This window comes from Anomaloglossus baeobatrachus, chromosome 6 (genome assembly GCF_048569485.1).
Source record: "Anomaloglossus baeobatrachus isolate aAnoBae1 chromosome 6, aAnoBae1.hap1, whole genome shotgun sequence".
NCBI classification, from domain to species: domain Eukaryota; kingdom Metazoa; phylum Chordata; class Amphibia; order Anura; family Aromobatidae; genus Anomaloglossus; species Anomaloglossus baeobatrachus.
The window spans coordinates 83,883,228-83,905,619 of record NC_134358.1 but is presented as its reverse complement, the minus strand read 5'-3'; the positions used below and the strand labels follow the sequence as shown (position 1 = coordinate 83,905,619).

Sequence of the window (22,392 nt, the reverse complement as noted above, 5' to 3'; positions counted from 1 at the left end):
TGTAGGAGGAAAAAAAAAAATTCTATTGATTCAGTAGGGAATATATGGCATCCAGCTGTGCCCGGCATCCAGACCCTGTCCTCCTTCCTTGTGTGCGCCATGTTTTATACACGGCATGGTATACGTGTTGTCATATACATCCCGTGATTAATGCTTATTTATGAACGCTTGTATAAATACCTTCTAACTTAGTCAAACAATGGGTAAGTTAAACATTTTCTTCTGTGAATATTGCAATGACATTTCCCAGTGGGCTATGGAACTGGGATATATACATGCCATCGGCTAAGGACACGGCGCAGGCTGTAGTTTCCCCCACTTCGGGAAACAACCAGTAAATAACCCTTTTAGGACTAAGGTCTCATATTTCTTCAAGGGCGATGGAACATTTCCACTTTTTGGAATGCCACACAAGATTCAATATTTTTTTATATTTCGTTTTTGTCCCAATGTTTTGTTTTGTTTTCTTTTGCTTGTTTTTTTTTATGTAAGGGGAAATGGGAAAAATCATGGAAAAAAAATGTCACTCCTTTTCACTTTAACTAAACAGACAAGTAAAATCTGTAAAATGTTCCCTGCCTCATATAAGAGGATATCACACATGCGCTTCCCACACCTCATTCATCATAGTATCATTATTTAATACCCGAGATTAAAGCCATGTGCATGGACTGACTTTTGTGGCTGTGGAATCCATAAATGGGTGCAAACTACTCATACACAAATTTTGGTTGCACGCTTAAAATAAGGATCTGATTGACATTTATCCCGCGTCCTGGATATTTCTCATTGTATCCTTGGTTAATACACAAGATCAAAGGTCACTATTGATCCATGGAAACGGACTGACTTTTGTGGCTGTGGAATCTGTAAATGAGTGCAAACTACTCATTCAAAATTTTTTGTTCTAGGCATAAGATAAGGATCCGATTGATATTCATCCTGCGTCATGGATATTTATCATTGTTTAATACCCAAGATCAAAGGTCACCATTTCTCCATGTGCACGGGACTGACTTTTGTGGCCATGCAATCTGTAAATGGGTGCAAACTACTCCTACAGAAATTTTTGTTGTAGGCATAAGATAAGGATTAGGGATGATCGAATATCCGACGATGCGAATATTCAATGCTCAATGTAAGTCTATGGGAAGCCCAAATAGTTGCTATTCGGCAACTATTCGGGTTTCCCATAAACTTACATTGCACATCGAATATTCGCAAATAGTCGAATAGCGGCGATCTATTCGGCGAATATGGGCGTTGCCGAATATTTGAGGTATTCGATAATCCCTAATAAGGATCCGATTGACATTTATCCTGCGTCGTGGATATTTCTCAAGTTAAGTCCAATTAAAATGTATCTATCTATGGCAAATAATCTGTGGCAGTGTCGGAGAGGTTGGACTTGGTATAAGAATTTTTGGTTTCACAGGCATTAAGCCGTAACCCCGAAGTTTAGTCATCTTTTGTCTTCCTGCAGACAGAATAGCAAGGAGAGGCTCCTGATGATTACAGACACCTCAGAGTCAGGAGGAAGAGTCAGAGACGAATTCTGTATATACTGCACTGTTTTAAGTGTAGTACGAGACAAAATATAGTATCTGTCAATATATTTTCCATATATGTACTGTATATATAATGTTAATTTATTTTTTAGTGTTTGTGTCTGTATTCTTAATGAAAGAGTCAATGGTCATAAGATCCGCATATAAAGTCACCGGAGGAAGAGGCTGTTTGCACTGGCCGATGGAGTATGGTCCTAAACACCCCTGTAGAATCAGAAATTATCTTAATGTTATGTGCATATGGTATTTCCAGCAACAACCAGAGTGTTGGCAGGAATAACGCTGCTGGTTTTTTACACTTGTTTTTACTTGCGTTTTTTACCCATTCAAAATGCTGAAAAAATTGTCATGCTGTAAATTAAAAAAAACAAAAAACACTTTTAGGCTATCTGCACACGCGGCGTTTTTTGCCGCGTTTTTGCGCATGTTTTTGGTGCGTTTTTGCTCTAAAAACTGCATGAGTTTTCTTCCCCAGCGAAGTCTATGAGTTTTCATTTTTGCTGTCCGCACAGTGCAGTTTTTTTTAGCTGCGTTTTTGTGGTGACCACAAAGATGCAGCATGTCAATTCTTTTTGCGTTTTTCCCTCTGTTTTTCACCCATTGAATGTAAATGGAAAAAAACGCATCAAAACGCACAAAAACGCATGCGTTTTATAATGCGCTTTTGCCGCATATGCTTTTTTGTGCGGTTTTTTTGGGCCAAAAGTGCTGCATCTTTTTGATCACAAAAATCGCAGCGTGCGCCACATAGCCTTACGGTTCAAATCATAAATCTCATTTATTTTGCCGTTACTTTAAAACACAGTGTGTGAACAAGCCCCTTAGTGTATGATGTATTTTTTCGTTCTGCCAAATCTTCTTTGCATGTTGAAACATGTTTCGGATTTAGCACGGACTTTTAATACAAGCAGTCTTCATAAAGTTGTTGTTTTTTTATATTTCCCTAATTTCTAGGTACAACTATTATACCAGCTGACTAACACCATGAACAAAGTGTGGGGGAAGATTCAGAAAAAAGGAGTTTTGTGCCAGTCTTCGGTGTATTTTGACTCCTCGGCTGGTCCGTCCCCCGGCTCACCGATCAGGAGCAGCGTTGGCACAGCGCCTCCAGCAGATACCAGCACATGCAGCCCATCTGCGGATATTGGGACCACTACTGAGGTAAGTGTCTGTGATGAATGAGGCCACTGTCAGCACATAAAGCATTGCAGCCATCTATGTAAGTCATATTTCACAGCACATTCTTCAGTATACATGTTCTTCAACTTTCTCAGGAGACCACCTACGGCCTTATGACATTAAAAAAAACCTGAACCAAATCTTGTAAGAGTTATCAGTATGGGAATCAAAATTGATCCTTATATGTAGCTTAGCTGTGATGATATAACTCTGTGTCTTACGCTTGTAATCATGTCTGGAGTTGTGGATAATTAGAGCGTTATAAAATTGGAAAATCTAATCTGAACTTTACTTTGTTGTTTTGGTCTTTGCGACTATGGAAATATGATGAATTGTTCCTGGTCACTGGAGCCTTATAGAATTGATAAAAGATTTCTCCCCTCATCTGATGGTATCCCATCTGGTCTTAAAGAGGTTGTCCACTACTTTTACATTGATGGCCTATCCTTAGGATAGGTCATCAATGTCTGATCGGCTGAGGTCAGCTGATCCGACACCCCTCACCCCAACCGATCAGCTGACCATGGTCTTGGCGATGGCAGCAGGCAGTCGGAAAAACTCCGCTCTGGCGCTGCTCCGTCTTCTGTTAGTGGCCAAGGCCGGGTACTTCACATCCGCCTCCTATTCAGATCAATAGGGGGCGAATGTGCAGTACCTGGCTACGGCCACTATCAGAAGACAGAGCAACTTCGGAGCTGAGCACTTCCAGCTGTCTGCTACCGAAACCGAGAATAGCAAATCGGTGGGGGTATCGGGTGTCTGACCACAGCCGATCAGATATTAATGACCTATTGATAGGCCATCAATGTAAAAGTAGTGGACAACTCCTTTAAGGGCCGTTTCCAAAATGCTTTTATACCCATTAGTTTATTTAGAAAATTTAGCTCATTCTTCCGTTAGGTCGGGTCCAGGTGTGGTAGAATAGACACTGCCGCACCACAAATACAAGGATATTTACAGTGTAATACATGAATAAATATCAGCTTGTTATTTTTCACATTTAGAGTTTCACAGTGGGTTATACCCTTGGCAATACATAAGATGAAATCCAGTCTTACATCTTTAAAAAATCTACACATAATGGGTCTTTCAGAACAGATTTGTTGCAAAATTTGCAGTGGAACTTATTGTCTGTAATTTCACCCGTCTTAAGCTGGTGTCACACACAGCGACAACGACAACGACGACGCTGCTACGTCACCATTTTCTGTGACGTTGCAGCGACGTCCCGTCGCTGTCGCTGTGTGTGACATCCAGCAACGACCTGGCCCCTGCTGTGAGGTCGCCGGTCGTTGCTGAATGTCCAGCTTCATTTTTTGGTCGTCACTCTCCCGCTGTGACACACACATCGCTGTGTGTGACAGCGAGAGAGCGACGAAATGAAGCGAGCAGGAGCCGGCACTGGCAGCTGCGGTAAGCTGTAACCAGCGTAAACATCGGGTAACCAAGGGAAGGCCTTTCCCTGGTTACCCGATGTTTACGCTGGTTACCAGCCTCCGCCGCTCTTGCTGCCAGCGCCGGCTTCTGCACTGTGACATGTGGCTGCAGTATGCATCGGGTAATTAACCCGATGTATACTGTAGCAAGGAGAGCAAGGAGCCAGCGCTAAGCAGTGCGCGCGGCTCCCTGCTCTCTGAACTGTGACATGTAGCTGCAGCACACATCGGGTTAATTAACCCGATGTGTACTGTAGGAGAGCAAGGAGCCAGCGCTAAGCGCGGCTCCCTGCTCTCTGAACATGTAGCACAGCGACGTTATGATCGCTGCTTCTGCTGTGTTTGACAGCTAAGCAGCGATCATAACAGCGACTTACAAGGTCGCTGTTACGTCACCGAAAATGGTGACGTAACAGCGACGTCGTTGTCGCTGTCGTTTAGTGTGAACCCAGCTTTAGTTTTCCTAGATCTTCCTCATGTCACCTAATCTTTAAGTGTTTACCTTTGTTCATATACTTAAAGCATTACCATTGTTTTATTTTTTACTTAATATATCAGTAAAGCTGGGTTTACACACTGCAACATCGCAAAGGACATCGCTGTAACGTCACCGGTTTTGTGACGTAACAGCGACCTCCCTAAGTCTCTGCTAAGTCGCTGGTGAGCTGTCAAACAGGCAAACCTGGCCAACAACTCAACAGCGATCCGGACCTGCAGAGCGACCTAGCTGGTTGTTGGGGACGTTGATAAGCAGCCTTTTGAAAGGGAAGTTGCTAACAAAGTCGCTGCAAAGTCTTCACACACTGAAACTTCATGCTGCACAGCGGGAAACAAAGGGCCTAGGAATGGTCCTGAACGATTTGTAACGATTACAACTTCACAGCAGGGGCCAGGTCGCTGATAGGTTTCACACACTGCAACATCGCAAACAACATCGCTATTGCGTCACAAAACCGGTGACGTTACAGCGATGTCGTTTGAGATGTTGCAGTATGTAAACCCAGCTTAATACACATGAAATTAGACAACTTTGTAATATATCTTATCAGACAAATTTGCTTCTATCTCCCCCTGGACTGATCTTTCATTCTCAAATCTCAGGTAAAATCTGTATCAAGTTTATACAGATTCTTGTATTACTGAGATAGGAGATGGCATTTGCTACTAACAAGGTTCTATGGTAGAAGGGAGGAGCTAGAGGCAGAGGGAGGAGCTAGAGGCAGAGGGAGGAGCTAGAAGCAGAGGGAAGAGCTAGAGGCAGAGGGAGGAGCTATAGACAGAGGGAGGAGCTAGAGGCCCAGCCTCCTCCTTCCCTCTCTCACCTCCTTTTTTTTTATAGAATCTTTATAAAAAAACAACTACTATCTCCGTAATATAAAATTCTGTATTCACTGAAGACAGATTTTACCCCAGGAATTGAGAAATTTGAGAATGAAAGATCAGTCCTGGAGGAGAAAGAAGAAAATGTGTCTGATAAGATATAGTACAAAGTTGGTTATTTTTCATGTGTATTATTGATTTCTGAAATAAAAAATTTAAACGATGGTATCACGCTCAATTGTAGGTAGAGCCAAAAATATTTTAGGTCCGGAAATAGATAACCTTGAAGAATCTGAACCATCACCTCCAGATCCTCACATATCAACCAAATATTTCATTTTAAAGGGAACCTGTCACCAGATTTGGTGACTATAAGCTGCGGCCACCACCAGTGGGCTCTTATATGCAGCATTCTAACATGCTGTATATAAGAGCCCAGGCGGGGTAGTGCAGTGCAGACTGGTCGGATGGGTGCCTCTGTTCTCCAGGTCCCGCACCTCCTTTTTCGTCTATCTTTGCCCTCCTTCTTCTGAAGCCTGGGTGCATGGCGCGCCCTACGTTGTGCACACAGGCCAGCATCGAGGTCCCGCGCAGGCGCACTACAATATTTTGATCTGCTTTGCTCAGGACAGATCAAAGTGCGCCTGCGCAGGCACTCAATGCCGGCTAGTGTGGATGACGTAGGATGCATCATGCATCCAGGCTTCATAGAAAGGAGGACAAAGATGGCCGAAAGAGGAGGCGCCGAACCCAAAGAACGGAGACACCCATCTGACCAGTCTGCACCGCACTGACCATTTAGATGAGTATTATAAAGTGGGTTTTTTTTACGTTCTACTCAGTGGCCTGGGCTCTTATATACAGTATTTTGGAATGCTGTATATAAGAACTCGGTGGTGGCCACGGCTTATAGTCGCCAAATCTGGTGACAGGTTCCCTTTAATAGCTCCATAACCATCATCACCTCTAAAATTATTTCCATGGAATTAGAGTGAAAATATACAGTATATCATAAAATTGATTACACCCCTCACCTTTTTGTAAGTCTTTTATATCTGTTCATGGGAGAATACTGAAGGTATGACACTTACATACAATATAATGCACATTAGTCAGTGTAAATTTGGTGTCCTCTAAATAACTCAACACAAAGCTAGATATTAACTCTAAACTGCTGGTAATAACAGTGAGTACACTCCTAAGTGAAAATAAACTAATTGTCTCCAACTAGCCATTTTTCTCATTGGTATCATATGACTCATTAGTTCATTAGTGTTACAAGGTTTCTGGTGTGAATGGGGAGCAGGGGTGTTACATTTGGTGTTATCGCTCACACACTCTCTCATACTGGTCACTGGAAGTTCATCATGGCTCCTCATGACAAATTTTCTGAGGATCTTAAAAAATTAATTGTTGTGCTACATTGCCAGCACCCTGAAACTGACCTGCAGCACCGTGGCCAAGACCATACAGCGGTTTAACAAGATTGGTTCCACTCAGAAAAGGCGTCGCCATGGTTGACCAAAGAAATTGAGTGCACATGCTCAGCGTCATATCCAGAGGTTGTCTTTTCACAATAGACGTGAGTGCTGCCAGCATTGCTGAAAAGGTTACAGGGGTGGCGGTCAGCTTGTCAGTGCTCAAAGCATACGCCACACACTGCATCACATTTGTCTGAATAGATGTCTTCTAAACATGGTGCACATGAACATCCCCAAAAGTTTGATGAAGCCAAGCAGACTAAGGACATGGATTACTGTAACCATGTCCTGTGGTCTGATGAAAGCAAGATAAACTTGTGTGGTTCAGATGGTGTGAACCTGTGTGTGGGGGCAACCAGATGAGGAGTACAAAGACAAGTTTATCTTATCTACAGTCAAGCATTGTGGTGTCAATGTCTTGGTTGGGGGCTGCATGAGTGCTGCCGGCTGTGGGGAGAACTCTGGAGGGAACCATGAATGCCAACATGTACTGTGACATACTGAAACAGAGCATGATCCCCTCCCTTCGGAAACATAATGACCCTTAACACACCTCCAAGACAACCACTGCCTTGCTAAAGAAACTGAGGGTTAAGGTGCTGGACTGGCCAAGCATGTTTCTAGACATAAACCCTATTGAGCACCTATGGGGTCTCCTCAAATGGAAGGTGAAAGAGCGCAATGTTTCTAACATTCACCAGCTCCATGATGTCGTCATGGAGGATGGAAGAGGATTCCTGCTGCTCCTGTGAAGCTCTAGTGACCTCCATGTTCAAGGGAGTTAAGACAGTGGTTGACAATAGTGAAGGCCACACAGAATATTGACACTTTGGACACAATTTGGCTATTTTCACTTAGGGATGCACTGACTTTTGTTGTCAGCAGTTTAGACATTAATGGTTGTGTGTTGCATTATTTACAGTGTAAACCAAATTTACACTGACTACTTTACATTGTATCAGTGACATATCTTCAGTGTTGTCCCATGAAAGATTTTAACATAGTTACAAAAATGTGCTGGGGTGTACTCACTTCTGTAATATACTCTTATCTCCAATCATGTGGCATCTCATATTATCCACACTTTTCAATGCTTCACCTCCATATGTGAAGTTGCATGATATGGAGGTTGACTTCCGCACTTCACAATCTACCGAGAGGTGATTTCATTCTTGTGAGACCCTTTCATGGGAAAGGAATCAAGTTTTTTTTAGCAGACACCTTCCTTTAATTTGTACGCTGCCTATTTTATACTACCACACACCTTCATAAATTAGACCCTAATGTTTCGTACACCTGCTATGCAGGCTCCAATAAATTTGGCAACATCTGGCACATTTGGTGCACAGGCCCTGTGGTCTACTTACTGTTGATTGGCATGGCTTCTCTTGTTTCCTCCTTTTTAGGAATAATCATAATGCTTGCATCTTCAGTAATGTTTATAGGAACTATACTACCTGATAGAGATGAGCAAATAAATTTGCCTGACCTTGGTCCAGTAGCCAGCTTGGTATTACATGATCGCTGGACGGGAGCCCTGAAACCCACCACCTACCTGCCGAAATCCCTCGCTCCTCTTGTGATTAGCCAGCCTGGGATGACATCGTGAGTGTCTGTCACACCACGATAATGTTGCACATGGTTGGATATCCAAAAAAAGAGTCAGCGGCTGAGGATTATTGACATTGGCGCTATACCAAGGTCCTGCAAATTGATGTGCTCGTTTCTTCTACGCCACCTCATTCATTTTTAGTAACACGACCAATAAGATTTGCGTTGCATCATGATGGGAATCCACAATGCTTTTTTTTACTGTTGTTAAGCAATACATTAATTTAATAATGTTTTTTTAAACAAAATAGGCACCTTGACTTGCACTTTAGTAAAATCTGATATCCTTGGCTGAAAGCTATCATGAAGCCCACACTTAGCAGTCCTCGGATGGTTGCTCCATGGTCTTTGGACTGATATTGGCTTATGTATATTGTCCGTCTTATGCACTCTTGTGATAGGGTATCTGTGACCCCATCCTGTTCCTTATCCCCTTACCTTTGTTCTTGTACTCTAAAAAAAAATAAATAAATATTTTTATTTGACTCCCTACCTTATCTTTCAGTCCCTGGAAAACTCATGCATCACATCCAATGTATTAAATTGCGTGCAAAAATTGACACATTTTATTATACCAAAGTGAATCACCAAAGCCATGCAATAAAACCACCATGTAAAAACAGGCATGAAGGAGAGTGTGTGTGACTGGGTAGAAGTCAGCAGCAGTTGTGACCCACCCGCACAAATAACTACAATGGAGGAAGATATAAGCACAATTGCAGTCAAATGAGTATATATATATATATATATATATATATATATATACATATACATATACACACAGCATATACAGTGCCTACAAGTAGTATTCAACCCCCTGCAGATTTAGCAGGTTTACACATTCGGAATTAACTTGGCATTGTGACATTTGGACTGTAGATCAGCCTGGAAGTGTGAAATGCACTGCAGCAGAAAAGAATGTTATTTTTTTTTTTAAAAAATTGTGAAAAGTTTATTCAGAGGGTCATTTATTATTCAACCCCTCAAACCACAAGAATTCTGTTTGGTTCCCCTAAAGTATTAAGAAGTATTTCAGGCACAAAGAACAATGAGCTTCACATGTTTGGATTAATTATCTCTTTTTCCAGCCTTTTCTGACTAATTAGGACCCTCCACAAACTTGTGAACAGCACTCATACTTGGTCAACATGGGAAAGACAAAGGAGCATTCCAAGGCCATCAGAGACAAGATCGTGGAGGGTCACAAGGCTGGCAAGGGGTACAAAACCCTTTCCAAGGAGTTGGGCCTACCTGTCTCCACTGTTGGGAGCATCATCCGGAAGTGGAAGGCTTATGGAACTACTGTTAGCCTTCCACGGCCTGGACAGCCTTTGAAAGTTTCCACCCGTGCCGAGGCCAGGCTTGTCCGAAGAGTCAAGGCTAACCCAAGGACAACAAGGAAGGAGCTCCGGGAAGATCTCATGGCAGTGGGGACATTGGTTTCAGTCAATACCATAAGTAACGTACTCCACCGCAATGGTCTCCGTTCCAGACGAGCCTGTAAGGTACCTTTACTTTCAAAGCGTCATGTCAAGGCTCGTCTACAGTTTGCTCATGATCACTTGGAGGACTCTGAGACAGACTGGTTCAAGGTTCTCTGGTCTGATGAGACCAAGATCGAGATCTTTGGTGCCAACCACACACGTGACGTTTGGAGACCGGATGGCACTGTATACGACCCCAAGAATACCATCCCTACAGTCAAGCATGGTGGTGGCAGCATCATGCTGTGGGGCTGTTTCTCAGCTAAGGGGCCTGGCCATCTGGTCCGCATCCATGGGAAGATGGATAGCACGGCCTACCTGGAGATTTTGGCCAAGAACCTCCGCTCCTCCATCAAGGATCTTAAGATGGGTCGTCATTTCATCTTCCAACAAGACAACGACCCAAAGCACACAGCCAAGAAAACCAAGGCCTGGTTCAAGAGGGAAAAAATCAAGGTGTTGCAGTGGCCTAGTCAGTCTCTTGACCTTAACCCAATTGAAAACTTGTGGAAGGAGCTCAAGATTAAAGTCCACATGAGACACCCAAAGAACCTAGATAACTTGGAGAAGATCTGCATGGAGGAGTGGGCCAAGATAACTCCAGAGACCTGTGCCGGCCTGATCAGGTCTTATAAAAGACGATTATTAGCTGTAATTGCAAACAAGGGTTATTCCACAAAATATTAAACCTAGGGGTAGAATAATAATTGACCCACACTTTTATGTTGAAAATTTATTAAAATTTAACTGAGCAACATAACTTGTTGGTTTGTAACATTTATGCATCTGTTAATAAATCCTGCTCTTGTTTGAAGTTTGCAGGCTCTAACTTATTTGCATCTTATCAAACCTGCTAAATCTGCAGGGGGTTGAAGACTACTTGTAGGCACTGTAAAACTACCCTCCACTCACCAGGATCAGGCACAGAATATAAAGTGCAAAAGGTTTGTTAGTGGTTTCACTTAAAGTGCCAAACACAAGGGGAAAAATAAGTAGGTTAATAGTAAATGTCTGGCAGTATCGCATCTCAAAGCAGCACTATAAATCGCTAAATAATGCAAAAATGTACATATTACCTAAAGTGCCCAGGGCAAGGTGATGTACAGGAAAAATTCCAGCCTGTCACAGTGATCCCCACAAGGACCTAGTGACCCTCAACGCATATTTCGCTAGGGTTTTTGCTTTATCAGGGAGGGAGATCCTCAAGTAAAATGTTGTTTTTTGTTTTTTTTTTTTACTTAATGTAGGAATGGTCAAAAGCAAATGATTACATTAAGTTTAAGAACATGCAGTGGTATATCGACAATTTATAACATTTCCTCTGCTCAGAAGAAGGAATATGGTAGAGAAGTCTTTAGGAGGAAAAGATGTTGTATTGCTATATTTTGTATATATGATGGTAACTTAATGAAAAGTAGTAAAATAAACAATGGATAAAACTTCTAACATCATAAAGAGATCATTGTTAAAGAGGATCTTTCACAATATAAATTGCACACATTACTAACTGGCTCTATTGGACCAGATGAGGCTGATATACTTACTCAGAAAAAAGATTTGTCAGCTTGGCTGTATAATCCAGCATTAAGGCCTAAGCCACACGGCGAGAAAATCGGTGCGAGTGGAGTGCGAAAAAACATCGCATTCCCCTCGGACCAATTCTAGCCTGTGTGACAGCACACATGAGCGATTATTTTCTCAGCCCTAATCGGACCGAGAAAACAATCGCAGCATGCTGCGATTGTAATCCGAGACTCTTTCTCTCGCACCCATTCAAGTGAATGGGGCGAGAGAAAAATCGCACTGCACTCGCGGTACACCGGTGTACTGCCAGTGCAATGCGAGAATGTCTATAGCCGGCTACACAGGCGAGAGGGAGAGAAATCCCTCCCTCCCCTCCTGAGTGCCGGCCCGCCCCCCGCAGCTGAGGTCTGCTCGCACAAACGGACCTCAGTTGCAAGGACACAAGCATGAGACTCGGCTCTGCTGTACTGCCACCGTGAGCCGAGTCTCATGCAAGGGGATCGCAGTAGTGCCCGTGTGGCCCCGGCCTTAAGCTTATCCTTTTGTAATGAAATGCTCCAATTAACATCAGGATTGTACCTTTATTTTGACAAGGATTTCCACAATAAGTACACCAGCCTCATGGGGTCCCTTTGTAATGATTTGAGAGGTTTGTATTGTAAACTTTAGGCACTGATCACATTGAGATTTGCTCATTGGTATTTATTTTTGCATTTTCCCACATTTCCATCCAAGCTTTTAGAGATCATGGCCTCAGTTCACCTGTTTTCTGCCACAGTTTTTGAGTTGCACATGGAAATGCCCTTCTATCGTCAGTCTTTGAATGTAACACATGCCTGATGTCCTGAACAGACACATTTTCCATCACTATTCTCCATAGTTTACCAGACATGACTTGTGATGATTGGTTTGCCGCACGGACTGATGTAACTTTGTGTCAAAAAGTCCAAACTCCGCATGAGAGATTACCTCAGGTTGAATGGAAGCAGAAAAGTGCAGTCATATGTTTCCTCCTGAGAGAGAAAACTTCCCCGTTTATGATTCACCAGCCTGCGGTCTGAGGCCAGGAAGATTGTCTCATTTATCTGGACGTCAATTCCCACATTAGCTGCACCTTTTCCAGAATCCGGGCCAGTCCAGCACTGCGGGGAGATATAGTCAGGTAAAGTCGTTTCCAGCCGTGTGATGGATACGCCACAAGTCTAAGGATGACTGATGTCATGTTTCATCTGCTTTTTAGAAAAAAAAATGATACATATATTAGTCCTTGTCTTCTGAAAAGCAAATCTAATAAGACGTCCATTGTGATCGGAACAATGGATATAACATTTCTTAAAGGCATTTTTAGATACAGTGTAATAAATGGCCTGAAGTTAGGAAATGTGTCTGAGTTTTCACACCATTATTGATCAACAACTTACACTGCAATACTGCTCACGTGGCAGGAGATGGCAGCATAATGCACACGGGTTGGGGGGCATGGCAGTGTGCAAAGTGCCGTGTCTGATACAAGAAACTTACAAAATTCATCTTGTTCCAACTTTTTGTGGCTTGTCGTGGTATCTTGTAATGTGACTCCATTCATGGGGAGCACAGTGGCTTAGTGGTTCGCCTTGTTTTTTTTACTGGGGTCCTGGGTTCAAATCCCACCAAGGACATCTTCAAGGAGCTTGTATATTTGCAATGGTCTTTTTCAGTTGTTCCAGTTTTTTCCCACACTAACAGAAGTATTGAATTTAGATTGTGAGCCCCAATCGGACATTGATGACAAATCAGACATTACAGCACCTCCTGACAGAAAACCGCACTGAAACGGCGTGAAAACTGTTTTATTTTTTTGCATTTTTGGGCCAACATTCAAATTTAGTGATACATTTTTACACCATATTTCGCACCCAATCTACACAACCTGTCAAAAAAAAATCACATCACTACTGCATCATAATGCATGCGGTAGTGATGCGTTTTTTGCCAGGAGGTGTAGATTGGGTGCAGGAATATGCTGTTGAAATTTCAGCACCAAATTTGCATCTCTTGGCAAAAAAACCCTGTGGTTTCTGCCAGGAGATGCAGGGCTGTGAACTCCGTGACCCCACCTGAGGTGAGGTCACTGTCTTTACTAAGGTTACCTGAGGTAGGTTACCTGCAATTACAGGTGGAAGACTGTGGGAACCTCCAGCTGTGACTCTAAATAATCTGAGCGACATCACCGCTGATCACACGGCACATGTATTCTCTATTTGAAGTTCACAGTGGGCAGTCATGTTCTATGGCCACACATTTTGCGTTCAGATGTAGCAGAGGTGGAATCATCGTGTAACCTCGTACGGATTACATTGGAACTGAGTGTTTGGGGTTACTAAAGGAGTGAAAGAGAGTGGTTTTTTTATTTCAAATAAAGGATTTTTTCAGTGTTTGTGTTTTTCTTTTCACTTACAGATTAGTAATGTAGGTCTCATAGACGGCTCCTATTACTAATCTGGGGCTTATTGGCAGCTGTGAGCTGTTATCAACCCCTTATTACCCCGATTCCCACTGCACCAGGGCAATCGGGTAGAGCCAGGTAAAGTTCCCGGGATTGTCACATCTTATGGATGCAACAACCCTGCACGGCTGCATGCTATTATTTTCAGTCTGGGGGCACCTAATAAGTATGGGTCTCCCCAGCCTTAGAATACCAGCCCCCAGCTGTCAGGATTTATGATGGCTGGGCATCAAAATTGAGGGGAGACCGTACACCGTTTTTGAAAATTATTTTGTTTAAATAATAAAGAAAAGAGCCACATGCTGTTCCTCTTATTTTGATACACAACCAAGGTAAGCGCACTGTTGAGGGCTTCAACCTGTAGCCGTATGATTTATCTGTGTTGAGTATCATACTACAGGGGCAAACACTATTTGCCCAACGGGCAACAAGGGGTTACCCTAACTAATGACCTAATCAAATAAACTTTATTAAATTATATAAATGGACAAGGATTAAAAATGGCAGGTGGGAAGCCAATTCCGTATTAGATAAGTGCGGCTGCGGACCGACACTGCTCTGGATAAATTCCTAACGTAATATGGCTGGCTATCACCTACACTGCCTGTTAAAAACTACCTAACAGCTAATAGCCTCCCTTACCAGTTTGACCCCTTTGAGACCATAAGGTTTAACCATGAGGCTTCTTGTTTGGACAGGCTGGGGCACTGTCTGACTGCAACCAATCACAGATGTCAAGACTGCCTGTGGGTGGGGGAAGCCGTGAATATGAATGAGCAATAATGAGCAACCCCGGTAGAAGAGTGAGCAGCCTGGAAGCAATTACAGCCATGCTGGAGACTTAGTAAGTATAGCGCGCTTGCTTTGTTTTTCCTTATATATATATATTTTTTTTAATTTTCCGAGTTTCCGGATCCGGATCATTAGCCGGGGTTCTCTGAGTACTACGGATCTGACACCCAAATACTTTTGAAACCGGACGGATCCGGACTTTTACACTCTGGGTCCGCCCATCATTACCCATATATTACTACACCTGGCTTACCCATCGAATATCCTATTGCTTTAAAATATTTTCTTGTAAGCATGGTAGTCCAATTTTTCCTTTCTAGACTTTATGTGGGCTTTGTAAATGGACTTTTGTTGGATGACTATTGCTGTTTGAAAGATAGTTTCATGCCAAATTATTTTTGGACTTTATTGACTTTATCGTATTGTCACAATACGGTAGAAGTTACTTTTAAGCTTCTCCCTATTATTTCTGTTCCCGTTCTTGGGTTCCGGAGGGAGGGGGTGGGAATAGAAGTATATTTTTATATTATGATTTATATGGAAACATATTGTCAGTTTTTCTTGTAAATGTTTAGAAAACCTTTAATAAAATAATTAAAAAAAAAGAATCTGTGAACATGACAACAAAGTTTCGTTTTTACTCTTATTTTATCCAAACAATCCCAAATATTCCTTATTTATTTTTTCTTAAAGGGAACCTGTCACCAGATTTGGGGCCTATAAGCTGCGGCCACCACCACTGTGCTCTTATATATAGCATTCTAACATGCTGTATATAAGAGCCCAGGCCGCTGTGTAGAACATAACACTTTATAATACTCACCTAGAAGGTCGCTCCGGTGCAGACTGGTCAGATGGGTGTCTCCGTTCTCCGGGACTGACGCCTCCTCTTTCGGCCTTCTTTTTTTCCTTTTTCTGAAGCCAGCATGCATGATGCGTCCTACGTTATACAAACTAGCCGGCATTGAGGTCCTCTGCAGTTGCACTTTGATCTGCCCTGCTCAGGGCAGATCAAAGTATTGTAGTGCACCTGCGCAGAACCTCAATACCGGCTAGTGGACCGGCAAGGGGGCCGAATACTTTTGCAAGGCACTGTAGGCCCCAAATCTGGTGACAGGTTCCCTTTAAATGCAACATAAGGTTCCAGAAATCTAGATCTTTATATTTGGTGCTAATTTTTATGGTCTTTACAAAGGGTTGTGGCTCACAGGGTAATAACATAGAACAGCCTAAAAATACACCCTCATAGAATCAAGTTAGGTCTACCGCCTTGGTAGTGGGCATAAAAATTAGCCTGGAATGAAGAGGCCCATAACTCTGGAACCATATGGTGGATTTGAAAGAAACAAAAAAATGCAATACTCAGGAGCAGTGGGATAAAATAAGAACACACACTGTCCACTTTTGACCTGGTGACAATGAGATGTGCACTTGCATCTAAGGCTACCCCAAAAGTGACAGGTCACGTGTAATTGGCACCCCCTAGTGTGAGCAAACCGGTGCAGTCATTCAGTTACATTCCTTCCCATTTGCTTAAAAGTTTGAAAGAGTTTTGTAAAGTGCAATTTATTATACAAGTGGCCCATATCCAGTCAGGTGGAAAGTATTAGCCCAGGTATGCTAGTGTTGAGTTTCGTATGCAAAATCCACTCACTTGCGGATACCTTTTGTCCACTTTTGGAAAACAGAGAAGCTGGAGAGATGTTTCCTGCTCAGGGCTGCTTAATTTGGCTGAGGTCTGGTAGTAACCTGGCAGAGGATCGAGCGTAGGGTGGGGCAAAGTGTTTGCGAAATTGCTTTTGGCAATTGAAAAATGAGCTGGTACAATTTAATACAACACCATGAGACTAGAAAGCAAATGTAAAAACAATCGTTTTTCTAAGAGAAGCGAACATGTTTCTACCAGATTGTCAATAAGAATCCCACATGTTTGTTCCCAGGCAGTGGAAAATTGATGTTACATAGTAGATTAGGAAATTGTTTTTTTGCTTTTAGTTTATCTACATATTATTATTTTTTCTGTGTTCTTTCTCAGATTACAATAAAAATGACCGAGGACTATTTTAGTACGCTCTGGAATTTTTAATTTTTTTTTCTGTTTTTGTAAATCATAGAAATTTGACTTGACACGCCATATTGAGATTTGTTAGCAGCATTGTGTCTGCACGTGATGTAGGATTGTAGTTTAAAGTGAACAAGTTTCCTTTCACAGACAGAAGCAGAAGTGTTCATTAGTAATGCAGGATCTCAGAGAATTCACAGGAACATATGGTGGTTTACACAAGGCCTAGCGCATAGCTGGGGGCACCATGTGAGATGTACTTCTGCTTATATACAGTAGACTGTATATCCTATTTGATGTACTATACAGCAGACTCTGTATTCTATTTGATGTACACAGTGGGGAACATAAGTATTTGATATACTGCCAATTTTACAAGATTTCCCAGAGATCTGTAATTTTTATCGTAGGTACACTTCAACTTTGACACACAATTCCCCGCCCCTCCCCCCCAAAAAAAATCCAGAAAATCACATTGTATGATCTTTAAATAATTAATTTGCATTCTATTGCATGAAATAAGTATTTGATCACCTACCAACCAAGAAGAATTCTGGCTCTCATCGACCTGTTGTTTTTTCTTTAAGACACCCTCCTACTCTGGCCTCATTGTCTTCATTGATTGCACCTGTTTGAACTCGTTACCCGTATAAAAGACTCCTATCCAATCACTGAATCAATCACACTCCAGTCTCTCCACCATGGCCGAGACCAAAGAGCTGTCTTTTGACCCCAGGGACAAAATTGTAGACCTGCACAAGGCTAGGATGGGCTACAGGATAATAGGCAAGCAGCTTGGTGAGAAGCAACAACTGTTGATGCAATTATTAGTAAATGGAAGAAATCCAAGATGACTGTCATGGTCTCGGAAACCATGCAAGATTTCGGCTCAAGGGGTCAGGATAATTCTGGAATCAGTCCAAAACTACATGGGAGGACCTGGGACCTGGTCAATGACCTGAAGAACCATGCTCTCGAAGATTACTGTTAGTAACATACTACACCGTCATGGATTCAAAACCTGTAGGGCACACATGGTCCCCCTGCTCACGCCAGAACATGTCCAGGCCCATTTAAAGTTTGCCAATAAACATCTGGATGATTTAGAATAGGCTGGGGAGAAAGTCATGTGGTCAGATGAGACCACATGACCATGAGGGGAGAGCAAGGAGTGCAGGCACACAGTGTTACAATTGGTAATGCAGCACAGGCAAGATGAGCTCTCCCTAAAATTGAAAGGGTGTGATGCTTCTGTCTAGTGAATGTTTGGTGCCACAATGAGACCTCTTCCAGAGGAATACATTCAGCTCAACATGAATCTATCAGCAGGTTTTTGCTTTGTAATCTGAATTCATCATACTGCAGGGGTTAACACAGTTTCAATGATACGTCTCTTATCACACTGTGGGCTGTGTTTCTTTTAACTTCAGATATTATCATTGCCAGACTAGGTAAACTAGACGTCAGCTAATCCAGCACGCTGTGATTAGCAGCTCATGGTCTATAGACTTTGGGCAGGGGCAGCTTTCTGAGCCCTGCTACATTGCTAAATCTAAAAACTTTGCTTGTGTCAGTACGACTGCACCCAGTAATCTAAGTGTTACATTGTTGGATTCAGGGTTTCTTTGACAACATCATGCTGCTCTGAGATGAGGTAGCAAAAGCTGCTAACAGATTACCTTTAAATAGCTATGTTTTGTGACAGTGCTATAATTTCTGAGTTTACATTTTAGTTCAGTATCAGAGGAGTAGTTTTTCCTTGTGGCAGTGTAGTCTGATTTTGTTGATGCTGTACTTTATTGATTTTTTTTTTTTACCACACACATTACATATATCACGTTTTATATGTTTGTACTGAGCTTCTCTTTAATGACTCATCATATGTGGACTTTGATCTTCAGGTGTAATTCTAAAGCGACCAGGCCTGTGCTTTTTGTGCTTGTTCACACCGCTGTATTATTGGTCTGAGTGTGATCTGACAGCACATCGGATCGCACTCAGACCAATGTTATTCTATGGGGCCGAGCATATGTCCAATTTTTTCCCTCGGACCAAGCTAGTCCGAGGAAAAAAAAAATCACAATGTCTGAGTTGGATCCGATTTTTGGATTCCACTTGGCCATGCAAGTCACTGGGTGCATTCAAAACATCAGAGTGTACTCGGATGACATCTGAGCAGGGCTGTGGAGTCGGTAAGCCAAACCTTCGACTCCGACTCCGACTCCTCAAATTCTCTTGCACCGACTCCGACTCCGGCTCCGACTCCGACTCCTACATATATTGCTTATAGTTAGGTGAAAAATTTATTGTAGTACATGAATATGTGTATGTGAACATTAGACATTTAATAATTTTTATGATACAATAATCAAGATATTTGGATAGAACATAAAATATATTTATTGGATACAACTTTAGAACACAAAAAACTGTAATAAATTGTAAATATGCAATACACTATGTAATATACAGTAGATTACATATATATCTTGTGTGTGTATATACACTGTGTATATATATATAATATTACATATTTACAATTTATTAGTTTTTTGTGTTCTAAAGTTGTATCCAATAAATATTTTATGTTCTATCCAAATATCTTGATTATTGTATCATAAAAACAATTAAATGTCTGATGTTCACATTATACTACAATAAATTTTTCACTTAAATATAAGCATTATACTAAATGTTATTATTTAGTAAAATATTCAGCACATTCTGCATTGCACTCCTGTCCCCAATTTATTATATATTTTAGGAGTCGGAGTCGGTGCATTTTATACCGACTCCAACTCCGACTCCACCAAAATGAGCTCCGACTCCGACTCCACGACTCCGACTCCGACTCCACAGCCCTGCATCTGAGACCTATTTTTCACGGACTGATACAAGGTAGAAGATAGAGAAATTTTATGCTGCATCTTCTCATCCGAGAAAATCAGATCACGCTATACCGACACTGACGAAACCCTGATCAGTTTGCTTAGAGTGTCATTAGCATAATTGGCCTGACCCTGGCCTTGAAGTGTTAGATTAATCCAATGAATGAAGCTCTTCTTCCAAATTAGTTTTCCCAGTTTATAATCATGGAAGCGTTAATGAGAAGTTGACTGATGAGATATTTCCTTTTTCGGAATTTGAGTCAAAGCTGAGTCACCAATCTAATCTAAAAACAGCAACCTGCAGGCTATGTGTTGTTGTTTGTCCGAGAGTGGTGTAATAGGTCGGTGGTTACCCCACGTTTTTTCTGCCCAGTTCATTCAATTTATGTAGCCCCCCCTCTCACTCTGGATTAGAGATCTCTAATAAATATACCTAGTAGTCTGCAAATGCCATTTATAAGCCATTGCATACCAATTTTTCTCTAAAAGATATTTGCATCATTAACAAAGGCTACATTAACACTTCCTATTTGACACCCCGTTTTTCTGGAGTGGACAAAAGAAATTGATCTTTTGCATTCAGTGCTGCTCGCCATTATTGGCAGCACTTAATTTTTTTTCCATACACTGTATATCATCAGAAATAAAATGTACCAAATGTATCCTCAGGATTTTTTAATTAGTTGTCCAAAGTAATACAACAATAAAATATTGTCAACTTCTCCCCAAGGTGGCCACTGCAATGTAACAGCTACCGTCCAATTTCCCTTCTGAATACTGATATGAAACTATGGGCAAAGATTTTCAGCAACAGTTGTCATTGCCCGCTGGAGTGACAGCTTGACTTTTATATGTATTGTAAGTGTCTGATTTTATGAATTTGCAAAGTGTTGAATAAATCCTGGAAATTTTATCTGTTTCCCGGTCATTGCGCTGGACAGAAGTCTTTTACTTGCTAATTAATACATGGTTCCACCCCTTGGCATTGATGACCGCCACTAAACATTTCTTATAGCTATCTATAAGCTTCTTGCACTTCTGAACTGGTATATTCTCCCACTCTTCCTTTGCAGTTTGTTCAAGCTCTTAAATGATTGCAGGGTTCTTTTTCTTAATGGCAGATTTCAGTTCGCCCCAAAGATTTTCAATGGGATTGAGGTCAGGGCTCATTGTTGGCCATTTTAAAAGTCATTTTTATTCTTTTCAACCATTCCTGTGTACTTTTGGATGAGTGCTTTGGGTCATTGTCTTGCTGGAGGACCCATGATCTTTGACTAAAACATAGTTTTCTTACACGGAGTAGGACATTTTGCTCTAAAATCTCTTGATAATTCCCTGATTTCATGATTTGGGCAAGGCTTCCAGTACCAGCCGCAGAAAAGCAACCCTACAGCATTAAGGATCCTCCACCATGCTTAACTGTTCATTGTTGGTAGATTGTTCTTTTCATTATAAGCTTCATTATGCCTCTGTAAACAAACTGTTGCTTTGCATTGCCAAAAAGGTCTATTTTGGTTTCATTTGTCCACAGAACATTTTCTCAGAAGGATTCTGGTTTGTCAAGATACTCTTTGGCAAAGATTAGTCGTTTCTTTTTATGTCTTTTCTTCAGCAATGGTTTCTTCCTTGGCCTTTGCCCATAAAGCTATGCTTGATTCAGTGTGCAGTGTATAGTACTTGTTGAAACCATGACCTCAGACTGTTCTAGGTTGGCCTTCAGGTCTTTGGTGTTTGATGTGGTATTTTTTCCACCATTCACATCAACCTTCGAAGACATCTCTTGTCAATTTTCTTCTTTCCCCGACATCCAGGGAGGTTCTTGACTGTTCCATACTTGGCAAACTTCTCAATAACATTGCACAGTGCACTTAGATGCTAAGGTCTTTGGGGATGGCTTATACCTTTTGTAAGTCTTGTCTGCTAATAATAGCAGTTCTGATGTCCTCAGATAGCTCGTTTGTCTTCACCATTGTGATAAAAGAACAGGGCCTACCATGTGGCTTTATAAAACACTAAGTCAACATCCGTTGGCTAATTCATGTCCCATGGGCACCGTCAATTTATCACAAGGGATTCTCATTTGTGATTTAATTCAGGCGAGTCGAAAATGTGTTACCATACAGTATAATCTAAAGGATGCCAGTACCCATTGTCACAGCAGCTTTAGCTTCTTCTCCCTCCCATTATTTTATGTTTTACATTTTTGTTTATCATTTGCTCTTTTGTAGTTAACACGAGCACTCGATACAAAATAGCTGTTTCACTTGATTCATTTTTTTTCAGGCGATAGTCCACATTATGTACTGAACTTTATGGGTCCCAATAATTATGAGCAGGACTGTATGTTGATGGTTGCCGTAAAAATGAATGAAAATACTATGTTTGTGTGTAAGGATAGCTCCCGCTGCTTAGGTCAGACTTATCCATACTCTGATTTGCATCCTCTAGGCTAGTACGCCATGGCCTAACTTTTATGTGACTGTATGGAAATCAAACAGAAAAGTACAGTAAAAACGTTTAATGCTTGTTTCGCGCATACACACTCATAATTTGCAGCGTTTC

At 41.7% G+C, this 22,392-nt stretch overlaps 1 protein-coding gene across 1 annotated transcript in view; it reads left to right on the top strand.

Moving 5' to 3' along the window:
• The window catches only part of VPS13B (vacuolar protein sorting 13 homolog B), a 1,405,890-nt gene that overhangs the window by 780,387 nt on the left and 603,111 nt on the right, over positions 1-22,392 (top strand). The window contains exon 25 of the mRNA XM_075353076.1: positions 2,523-2,729. Within this exon, the coding sequence (XP_075209191.1) occupies positions 2,523-2,729 (207 nt within the window). The remainder of the gene's footprint in view (positions 1-2,522; positions 2,730-22,392) is intronic.